The following is a 12,251-nucleotide window of genomic DNA, read 5'->3' on the forward strand; positions in this document are numbered from 1 at the left end:
CAGCTACATAGTGAGACTATGTCTAAAAAAGTAATTAAATAAAAAACAAAGAGAGAGTTGAGGGCAGCTTCATTAAGAAGGTAAAAGCTGAGGTGACAAGATGGCTTGGCAGATAAAGGCAAACAAGGCCTGATGACCTGCACTCAATCCCCAGGACCCACAAGGTATAAGTATTAGCTCCACAAATTGTCCTCTGACTGCCACATAATGCCCCCACAACACAAACTCACGCACATGCATAAACACATATACACACTCATATACACAGACATACACACACAAATGCACACGCTCACACACATACACACTCATATACACACATGCACATACATGTATGCAAACATATATGCATGCATACACACAAACACAAACAAATCATAGTTGTGGGGAGAAGGAGGGAGGGAAATGGAGAGCAATGCAGAGCAAAAAGAACCCCAACCCGAGGAAAAGAGAAATCAAACACCCTCCTGCAGCCGGGACACCTGAGGAGGCAAGAAGGCCCATGGAGCTGAATAGGGACACTCGGGGTGGGGCCTTGGAGGCTATGTTTTGCCTTGGGTGAGGAGGGGCCAGTCCAGTCTATCAGTGAGCGAACAGTCTCAGTGAATGCCAGTCTCTATAGAGTTACACCGGCTGCTGGGTTAAGAATAAAACACAAACAAAGAGAAATGAGGGAGATAACTAAGAGACTGTCAATGTATCTAGTGAAAGGAGGCACATGGCCCAGGAGGGCTAGGGTTGAGAGGAGTGGTGGGTGGAGTCTAGTATGTTCTGAATAGTACGTCAGTGTAGGCTCTACCAAATGAGATAGGGGATGTGGAAGAAAGAGGTCACTCTTAAGAGGAAGGGGTGGGTCTGACCTTTCTAGCCCAGGCTAACCCCCACCACTGTTCATCTCTTTAGCTGCATTTGGTTGCTGATTTTACTGAAATCATGTTCAAGAAAGGGAGATCATGGGAAGGGTGGGTGAGGGAAGTACGTCCCAGAACACTTAGGGAGAAACAAAGGTAGCAGCTATGAGCAGGTAGGTAGGAAAGGAAACAGACTGCAGGATTTAACTCAGAGCAAGATTGATCCTTGCGAACCTATCTCTCCTTCTAGCACACATGGGCCAGTGGCAGGAAGGGAGACACTACTTTTTAAACTGACCACCTAGAATACGAAGCGTCTTCAGGAGAGATGTGGAAGGCTGTGGAAGATAGGCTTTAAATTTGGTCAGCTCCATCTTTTTTGAAGCCTGGGTCAAGACCTGAAAATAACGCCAGTAACACAAATGTTCTAGAACATATTGTCTAGAATCCTGCTCCCATCGACACAAATGTTCTAGAACATACCATCTAGAACCCTGCGCCCATGCACACAAATGTTCTAGAACATATTGTCTAGAATCCTGAACCCATGAACACAAATGTTCTAGAACGTACCATCTAGAATCCCGCTCCCATGCACACCAGCTTTTCCTCTTGAGAACAGGTGAGAGACACAGAACTCCAAGGATTTCAAAAGACACCAATTTAACAGTATTCATTAAACACATGACAAAATTACCTGGATCATGTACTCAATTGTGGAGAATTGGGGCATCAATTCAGCAGGTTGATTCACCTCAGATATGCCTGCATATGCTGGAGGGAACTGAGGAGAAGAAAGCAAAACAACATTTACTCAGGGCTCAAAGTGATGGTGCTCCACACTTTCCCCTGTACTGGGTGGGGATTAAGCCTAGGCACATCCTTGTTAGGAAAGTGTATGGCCTCTGAGCTCCAGCTCCAGCTCCAGCTCCAGCTATGCATAGCACACTTATTTTCCATTTATAAAACCAGTTCATGACCATGTTAATTCTGAAAGCACAAAATATAAAACATGTTGCTAAAACACAAATATAAGCACTCAAAGCTTCTAATTCTCTTACATGTTTTATAACCTTAAAAAATATTTACTATTTAGGCCTGTTCACCCATCCATACAGCCAAGTTCACATGTTTTAAAATATAATACCTGTGCCGGGCGTGGTGGCACACACCTTTAATTCCAGCACTTGGGAGGCAGAGGCAGGTGGATTTCTGAGTTTGAAGCCAGCCTGGTCTACAGAGTGAGTTCCAGGACAGCCAGGGCTACATAGAGAAACCCTGTCTCGAAAAACCAAAAAAAAAAAAAAAAACCCAAAAAACCAAAAAACAAAAAATACCCCAAAAATCTGGAGAAATAGCTCAGTAGTTAAGAGCACTGGCTGCTTTTTCAGAAGACCTGGGTTCAATTCCCAGCACCCACATTGCAGCTTACAATTGTCTGTAACTCCAGTTCCAGGGCATCTGACACTCTCATATGGACATGCAGGCAAAACATCAATGCACATGAAATAAAAATAAATCATTTAAAAAAGAAAGACACATTGCTTAAGCTTTGCCCTGCAAATTATACTCTGAAGTTGTCTTCAATAGTCTGTACAAAGCTGAAGACAAACTTCAGTAGTACAGAACTGCCACAACACGCACAGGCTCTTAGCTTTGGGAGGGAAAAAAAACACATTTATAGATATAAGGCCTTTACTTAGGTTTATTATCAATAAACCTAATACATTGTAGTGGTTTGAATAGTTATAGGTCCATAGACTCATATGTCTGCATGCTTGGCCCATAGGGGGTGGCACTGTTAGGAGCTACGGTTTGAGTAGGTGTGGTCTTGTTGGAGGAACTGTGTTATTGTTGGGGGATGCTTTGAGATATTTTATATACACACACACACACACATATACATATACACACATATACATATACACACATATACATATACATATACATATATGTGTGTGTGTGTTCAAGCTCCATCCAGCGGATGATAATCTCCTCCTGGCTACCTTCAGATGGAGATATACAACTTTAGGCTCTTCCAATACCATGTCTGCCTGTGGGCTGCCATGCTTCCTTTCATGATGATAGTGGATTGAACCTCTGAAACTGTAAGCCAGCCCCAATTAAAGGTTTGTCTTTATAAGAGCTGCGTGGTCACAGTGTCTCTTCACAGCAGTAGAACCCTAACAAAGACAGATATACATGCTCTGTGGAGAAAACCTCACAAGCTCAGGAAAGTGAAAACAGTTACCAACTGTGCATTGTTCTCACTGTGCTCGCCATCCTTGAACCTAGTATGTGCTTGTCTGAAAGTGAAATTAATCATAGCTATGATTAGTAATGAGAAAATACATGTTCTTAATACCTTAGGAGCTGTCTGAATTCTGTATACCTGTTTAATATAATTAATGTTATCAACTTTACTTAGCTATAGTTTACATATCATTAAAGTTACCCATTTTAAGTGCACAGTTCCATGAGCTTTAAGAAGGAAGTCATGCAGTAATTACTACAATCCAGCTTTAGGACAATTTTATCCTACAGCAGTTACTTCTAAAAGGAGATATTAGCTGTGGGTAGTGTTCAGTTAGCATACACAGGTCAGAGATTTGATCTGAACACCAAAAAGAAAAAAAAGAAAAAGAAAAGAACACTCCACTGACATTCAATTTTCTTTTAGTTTAGTATTTAAAAGACTTTAGCTCACAGTCAGCTAGTGGATGGATCACAGGGCCCCCAATGGAGGAGCTAGAGAAAGTACCCAAGGAGATAAAGGGATCTGCAACCCTATAGGTGGAACAACATTATGAACTAACCAGTACCCCGGAGCTCTTGACTCTAGCTGCATATGTATCAAAAGATGGCCTAGTTGGCAATCATTGGAAAGAGAGGCCCATTGGACTTGCAAACTTTATATGCCCCAGTACAGGGGAACGCCAGGGCCAAGAAGTGGGAGTGGGTGGGTAGGGGAGTGGGGGGGAGGTTATGAGGGACTTTTGGGATAGCACTGGAAATGTAAATGAGGAAAATACCTAATAAAAACTATTAAAAAAAAAAAAAAAAAAGACTTTAGCTGCTGGGCAGAGCAGCACATGCCTTTGATCCCAGCACTTGGGAGGCAAAGGCAGGCAGATCTCTGAGTTCCAGGACAGCCTGGTCTACAGAGTGAGTTCCAGGACAGCCTGGTCTACAGAGTGAGACCCAAAAGAAAACAACAAACTTTTACAGCAGAAGAAGCTCAACACTGACTGGATCCCTAAAGTTATAAGAAGATGAAATTTTAATGTCATCCAGTAAAATATGAACAAATCTATTTTCTTTAGATAGCATACTCACTTCCTACCAAAACCTTAAAGAAAAGACAATGCTATGTCCTCTACTATTCAACACAAATGTGCCTCACAAACGCTATGACGCGAGAGTACCAAAAGCTGCTAAGTGCAAGTGTAGATAGAAAAATTCATGTTATCTTTCCCAGAGCAGTCAACAAAAGCAAATAGAACTGTAAATTACATACCTGATTTCTTTGAAAACAGAAATTGCAGGCCCAGAGTTTTGCTCGGTAATCCACTTGACTGCAAGATAGATAAATACATATTACAAACAGATATCATACATATTTTCAAGCTAAAAAGAAAGCAAATGTGGATTTAAAGTTCCCTAAATTAAACAGGCATGTGTTCCTGAGTGTGCACATACAGAAGGATTCGTGAAACTGCACTGCAGGCAAAACTGGCTATCAAGCACACCAAGAGTTTCTGAAAATATCTGCACGTGGTAAATTCTGTTTTGTCTTTTCTAATTCCAAGACCCTGTTTTAAGATTTCTTCACTCATATAAACTGTAAGCTATTTCTTCTTGCCTTCTATTTGAACCTAGTTGTCATGATTTATCCAACATTTTTATTGTTAAACAATGTAAAACTTTTTTTAAAAGATGCTTACTTTTATCTTATGTGTATGTACGTTTTGCCTGCATGTACGCACACGCCTAGCAGAGGTCAGAAGAGGGCAAAGAATCCCCTAGTTCTGGAGTGGTGAAAGGCTGAGCTAATACGTAGGTGCTGGGAACATGGCCATGGGTCTCAGCTGAAGGAATAAGTACTCTTAACCACTGAGATAACCACCAATTGTCACTTTGGCACCAAGAAGTTCTACTCCTTCTTCTGCCTCCACAGGTACCCACATACAAATGGTATGCACATATGCGTGTGCACTTGTGCAAGCACATATGTACATACACACACAAATAATCTTTACACCTCTCCAAAAAAAAAAAAATCAATTCTTCTGCCTAGTACTTCTAGATATACTATATCATCTAGATATACTTCTAGATATACTTCTAGATATACTATATCATCATTAAGGTACATGCAGAAAGAGCAAAGTTTTTAGATGTTATTTAATTCTTCAAAGGATACCCCTTTAAGTCTACAATCAATCCAGAAGCAAACTGATAATCTAAGAGCGGGCAAAAAGAACGGGAAAAGAAAAGGAAGGGATGGAAGGGATGGAAGGAGGGACAACTAACTCCAAACTCTTCTTTTCTGTTCTCCCCTTGTTCACATAACATTCCAATTTTCTTCCAGGCGTGCCTTTAATCCCAGCACTTGGGAGACAAAGGCAGGAGGATTTCTGTGAGCTATAGGCCAGCTGGGTCTACACAGTAAGTACCAGCACAGCCAGGGCTACATAGGGTTATATGCCTCAGGAAAAAAAGAGAGAAGAAAAGATTCCAATTTTGTCTGGGGCACCTGCCAAGGAGGTTTTGTCATCTAAGAATCTCACCGTCTACCTTTCATACCAAACTAGAAACTCTCCTACAGAACGCAAGTGACTGCCACCAGAGAGGGCTGGTATGGAGGTGGAGGGAGTGGTGCATGCCTTAAATCCCAGCACTTGGGATGCAGAGGTAGGCAGATCTCTGTGAGCTCAAGGCCAACCTGGTCTACAGAGCAAGTTCCAGAACAGCCAGGGCTACACAAAGAAACCCTGTCTCAAAAAAACAAAACAAAATACAAAAAAGGAAAAAAAAAAAAAAATCAAGTGACTTCCATAAGACTTGCACAAAGACAACAATTTACTATATTCATCATTTTTACCAGTTTTCTTTTTTTAAAGGAGTCCATACCAAAGTGGATTGAGAATAGCTTTGCAGGTAGGCCTACTGCAAAGCACAGGTTCATACTGTACAGGAGGTAAGTCTGGGCGTTCTTTTAAAGGAGTGAGGAGACAAGCCAAGGGCACAACCATTCTTGTGGCTTCGAGGCGGCTAGAAGGCCACACGTTCCAACTGAAACGCACACCATCTCGTTCTTCATTCTGCTGAATGAATTCCAGATACGTTGCCATGGTCTAAAAGGAAACTAAAGATAAAGTTTTAATTATATACAAAATTCTCAGCTGATCTTCAAAAAAAAGATGGTTCCAAGCCAGGTGCAGTGACTTACACCAGAAATCCCAGCACTCAGTCCCAAACAAGGAGATGGCCTTATAACATAGTATTCCACAAATACCCCACCAAGAAAAGCCCGTCCCTGCAGGATAAAGGTAACTACCTTCTCTTGGACCCCCAAAGTTGATTACTCTTCCTTTCTGCCTTAGTTTTCTACTACTATGATAAAGACCAGGACCAAAAGCAACCCGAGGAGGAAAGGGTTTATTTCAATTTACACCACCCCACCCCCCATATGCCACCCCACACCCATACACCACCCTCATACACTATCCCTCACCCCCAAGGTGCCCAGGTGCTTTCTGTGTAGTGTCCATCATCTTCCAGGAAAGTCAGAGCAGGAACTAAGACAGGGGCTGGAAGAACACTGTGTACTGGCTCATTCCTAAAGACATGCTCAGCCTGCTTTCTTATACAATTCAGGGCCACCTGCCTCAGGGTAGCACTACCCACAGTGGGCTGGACCCTCATACATCAATCAAGAAAATACCCCCACAGGTCTATCTGATAGGGACATTTATTCAACTGAGGTTCCCTCTTCTCAAATGACCATGGCTTGTGTCAAGTTGGCCAAAAAATAAATAAATAAATAAAATAATCAGGCTACTTTCTCAAACCATCTCTGTAGTACTTGAAAAAAGTAGTCAAAAAGGTTAGAGGTTGAACTCCTTGAACATTTGTTAACTTGTATAGTTGGATATCACGAGTAATTATTTATTTGTGATGCTAAGGGTCAAAGGCAGGACCCTGTGCGTGCTAGGCAAGCACTCAAGTACTGAGTTACAGTTCTGAGACAAGCCAATTTCAACTATGTGTCGAAAGGTAAGTCTCAAATTCTGCTTCATGATCCAACAACTTTCCTGATTCCCTTCCTTTCTTTATCAATCAAAGTAAATTCTGTATGAAATGTCACATGCCAAGAAGCCTTGATTTTTGTGTGTCCGTCATCATGTTGTGTCCCCCCCGCCACCCCTGCCACATTGCTAACTGTAGAGAACAGAACTGTATGGTGACCTGAGAAACCGGTTATTAACAGGAAGCAGCTTGACACTGAAGCATTTCTAGTGGGCATACCACAACTATGAAAGGAAGTTTGCTTTTGTATTGAGTTTCACCACGTTCTCCTTCCTCACCATGTTTGCTCATGATCATCCTTGAAAGACTCTCAGACTCTTTAACAATTAGTCTTTCAGACGAAGCTTTCAGACTCGGATAACCCAATGTTGTTAAGCAAATGCATCCTACGTGTGATTGAAAATACATTGACACACGAGTGACTGAAGGTTAACTGAGCAAGCCAATCCGGAAAGCAAAAGGAACTGGACCAGTGGGTAAAGGGCTTGCCACGCAAGTCTGACAACCTGAGTTAGAGCCTCAGATCCCACAAAAAGATGGAAGGAAAGACCCAAGATCACAAAAGTTGCCTCTGAGTGGCTTGACAGGTGCACACACATGCAAATGACATGTTCAAGCAAGTAGACTGTTAAAAAAAGGAAAGCCAGAAAACTGAACGAAGAAGAAGAAGAAGAAGAAGAAGAAGAAGAAGAAGAAGAAGAAGAAGAAGAAAACTAAACCTATGAAATGAGAATGGAAGCATATTCTTGTAATTTCCATTATTTGGGAGGCTGAGGCAGAATCAAGAGAGTTCAAAGCCTCCTGGGTTACATAGGGATAGATATAGATATATAGATATATCCTGCAAATAATTTGGGTGAGGACAATTTTACATACCCAGAAACACAAATTAATTATTCTACCATACAGAATCTATACATCAAAGTCCCAAATGTCTGTTCCAACTGAAACTCTAACACATCTACTTGTTAGTTCTGGCAAACACAGGAAGATAAAACCCTGACTACACAGAAAGCACTTAGGCGCCTGGGTGCGGGGGGCTAGTAAATAAGTCACAGCACATTCTAACATCACCATTTCCAGCAGTTACTTCAGCAAACCCCATTAAATAATGGTAACCCCTCTATAAAGTTCTTTACTTAAATGTACAAGTCCCCAAGTATCAGCATATTAACACCTGCTCCTATTTCCCACTGCCTCCTTTCCTCGACTTGTTCTAAACCAGCTTCTTAATCCTAAACAGGTAATCCATAGAGGATTTCGGTGAATTCATGAATCCTCTGAAGTTCTATGTATTTTTATTAAATTCTATGTGCTGAGAAAAATGCTCCTATCAAACTCTCAACGAGTAAGGGTATCTGAAGAGGTAAATAGCCAAATGGATGAATGACTGAGTGAATGACGAGAGAATGAATGACTGAGTGAGTGGATAAAAGAAAGGCATCCAATAAGATATCTTAGCCCCTCTAAACTCTCCAGGACATAACTTTCCAGGACTTAGTAACCATCTGTAGACACAGTTAAATACCTAATCCTGTACTGAAGATCTGGTTTCTGGTTTCACTTATCACAAAGCAAAACTCAAGGTTTTCATGGGGATTCGGTCCTTCCGGATGTTCGAGTCACCACCAACAACACCCCAATTCCGAGGGCTAAGGAATCAGAAACCGGCGCCGGCTTCTGGGTCATCAACTCCCTCTGATGCCTCCCATAAGCAAGCCCACCTTGCCTCGGCCTGTCTGGCTTCCGCCCTCCTCCTAAGCGCCCTTCACCATGGCAGAGCCAGCCGCTCACCTGTCCGGAGCCACTCACCGGGACTGAGCCTTCCGCACCCCACGGACACCAGAGCTCGGCTCCGGCTTCCACCGCCAAGTCCACCTCAGCTCACAGTCGATTGGTCACCGCTCCAAAACGTCATTTAGCGGCGCCATGCTCTAGCCAATCAGAAAGCGCTTCTCTGGCTGACCCGAGAAAGTGAAACAGTCAGAAAAGCTGCGCCTCCATCTTTGAATAGGGCAAGGCAGTGGTTTCTCACCCAACAAACTTTAGAACGTAGAATTCCTCAGGATACATACTTTCTTGAATATATCCTGAAATTTGTCTCCTGCACAGAGCCTCGGCGCCTGCGGAACCGTCATCCAAATGCATCCAGCACTCCTCAGGGGACCGCCCTGACACAACATGACGTCTGTGTTCCTCAGAGGGAAGTCCCTCTCATCGCCTAGCTACCGGGAAGCGAGAAGAGGGACGCGCAGCCCAGAGTTGTCCGGAGAGGCCCTCAGCCTGCGGGAAGGGGCTAGGAGGGGACAGAGAGTCTCGGCCGCTAGTTGGTGATCTTTTTGAGCTCAGCAGGTGCGGGTCCTCTCTTCGCGGTACAAAACTTTCCCTTCTCGTTGCTGCTGTGGTTTCTGTGCTCAATAAAAACTGTTTCTGGTGAACATCCTCCTGCCATTCCCCAGCAAGGAAGTGAGTAATTGGGGATGGTCTTATTCAGACACTTAAGGAAACTAACTGAGTCCGTTTTGATGGGAAACACAACCTTTTCTGTGACCGCCGCAGTCATTTTTACACTTTCTTACAAGTGGCAAAAATTAATAAATAAGTAAAAAAAATAAATAAATAAGCAGCAAATTCAGCGAGCGTGTAGTGCCTGCAGCGGCCAGAAGGTCTATTGTGTATCCTCTAACACGGATGCTGGGAGCTGAACACCAGCAGAATACACATAGCCACTCCACCAACTCTTCATCCCGCCAACTAAAACCTTACAGTTATGCTAAGACATGTTATTCAAAGAGTACCCATTAAATAGCCCACTTTTCTACTAATGCAAACTTTTCTTTAAGGCAGAGCCTAGCTGTAGGTTTGGCTGGCCTGGAACTCAGGAAGCTCTGCTTTCTTCTGTCTTCCTATGCCTCCTGAATTTAAAAGCACACGCCATCACACCCAGCTAAATCAAACTTTTTGACGTCTATAAATCATAGGAACTTAAGTTTAAATAGATGGTACTATAAAATATTACTGTTTGCATTACAATCTTTAAAATAAATTTACATTTTTTTCATCATCATAAACATAACGTAATGTTAATGATGGCATATTTAAAACCTTAAATTATGTTTGGGAAATGCAGTTATCTCTTCTTAAGGTAAAATGTAAAATAAGATATACATGTTCATTATATCTAACGCTGAAAAAAAGTCGCTTTTTAAATAACAAACACTAATGTGATTTTATTTGTCAAATATTTCCCTTTCAATTTTTGGACCTGGATTATTTCTACACTAGTAATTTCTGTAGAGAGGATTTTTTTTAAAATTGCATGTTCAAAGTATACAAGATTGAATGTCCTTACTTGGGGGAATTTAGAAGTATTTTATTTATATAAGAGAATACTTGCAGGGCAATAGTGGTGCATGCCTTTAATCGAAGCACTCAGGAGGCAGAGTCAAGGAGATGTCTGTGAGTTCCAGGCCAGCCTAGTCTACAGAGTTAATTCCAGGACAGCCAGGGCTACACAGAGAAACCTTGTCACAAAAAACAAAACAAACAAAGTACTTTTTTCTGTAACACAGATCTTTTAATTGGAGAAATATAATGATTTAACTTATTGTGACTCAACACGGGTAGCAAGATATCCTGTTCTCTCACAGAAACGGATGTAAGTCTTTTTGTTTTCATTCTAGCCAGGCAGACACATTGACATATAAAGAACATACAGCTTTAGTTCTACAGTCTCAGCCCCAGGTCAAAAAAAAAAAAAAAAAATTCAGAAAGATTAAAGTTTGGTGCACTATAGAAGAAGGCTCTGTTCATCCCCGTTGGTGTGGCAGTCTTATAGAATGACCGAGACAGTTAGAGAGCACTATAAAGTAGATTTGCTGCCATTTCTTACCTAGGAGGGTATCTCTGTAAATTTTAGTTCCCTTAAAGAGATTACCATATGGCTGGTAAAACAAAATTTCTGGTGGTTGTTACTATCAGTGGGAGGAGAGTAAACTAACCAGCCATGAGTAAACCAGAAAGAAGAACTGAAAATCATTAGAAAGAAAGCTAGAGGGGCAGTGCCCTCTACTTAGCGCCCACCTTCTAGGACCCAAGGGAAAGGAAACAGTTTAGCTTCAACAGCCTGGAATATGCTCTTCAGTGATGTGAACCCAGGTTCTCTCTGGAATCTTAGTGAAAACATTAAGTGTAGAGCATGGCTAGATGGCTCAGCAGATAAAGATGCTTGCCTCGAGGTCTGTGGACCTGAGGACCATCCCTGGAACCCACATGGCTATTAAAGAAGAGAAACACTTCCACAAGTTGTCCTTTGATCCCAACACCCATGCCATAGCAATGCACCTTCCACACAAATAATAATAATAATAATAATAATAATAATAATAATAATAATAATAATAATAGATACAATAAAGTTTTTTAAAGAAATAATATTATACAAATAAGATATTCCAAACAATTTACTTAACTCACCTATTAATGAAGAAACCAATAAAGATGTTCAAATTGGTTTTAAGAAAATCTTGGACTGGTGAGATGGCTCAGCGTGTAAGAGCACCCGACTGATCTTCTGAAGGTCCTGAGTTCAAATCCCAGCAACCACATGGTGGCTCACAACCATCTGTAAGGAGATCTGACTCCCTCTTCTGGAGTGTCTGAAGACAGCTACAGTGTACTTACATATAATAAATAAATAAATAAATCTTAAAAAAAAAAAGGAAAGAAAATCTCATTTATAAAAACTTATATTCTCTACCACACAGCATTATATGAATTGTTATGGGCATCAGTTTTGTGTGTGTATGTACCCATCAACTTTCTAAAGTTAATCTCTGTCTCTACCAAGCTGTAGAGTCCAGGTATAAAAGTACACATCCCTCAAATGACATCAGCACATTTCATAAAAAGCCCATCAATCCATGAGATATAATTTCTCTTGTCTATTTCAAAATGTTTTACAGACTCCCAGCATATTGTAATGGTTAATATTCTCAACTTAGCTGGATTTTAGAACCACCTAGGAAACACCACTATGGATGTATCTAAGATAGCATTTTGAAGAAGGAAGACCCACCATGTCCTATG

General features: G+C 41.5%; 1 protein-coding gene across 2 annotated transcripts in view; it reads right to left on the bottom strand.

The window, feature by feature from the left end:
- The window catches only part of Sec23b (SEC23 homolog B, COPII component), a 34,536-nt gene extending 25,459 nt beyond the window's left edge, over positions 1-9,077 (bottom strand). Inside the window, exons 1-4 of one of the 2 annotated variants that reach the window (XM_021184680.3) lie at positions 8,976-9,077; positions 5,985-6,219; positions 4,369-4,426; positions 1,549-1,635 (exon numbers count right to left, since the gene is read on the bottom strand). In XM_021184680.3, the coding sequence (XP_021040339.1) occupies positions 1,549-1,635; positions 4,369-4,426; positions 5,985-6,205 (366 nt within the window). In that variant the 5' untranslated portion in view covers positions 6,206-6,219; positions 8,976-9,077. Of the gene's footprint in view, positions 1-1,548; positions 1,636-4,368; positions 4,427-5,984; positions 6,220-8,957 lie in introns of both variants that reach the window. The other variant, XM_021184689.3, reaches the window with a different exon arrangement.
- Between the last annotated feature and the right edge of the window lie 3,174 nt (positions 9,078-12,251).

This window comes from Mus caroli, unplaced genomic scaffold, assembly GCF_978045245.1.
Source record: "Mus caroli unplaced genomic scaffold, Mus_caroli_1 scaffold_2, whole genome shotgun sequence".
Lineage (NCBI taxonomy): Eukaryota > Metazoa > Chordata > Mammalia > Rodentia > Muridae > Mus > Mus caroli.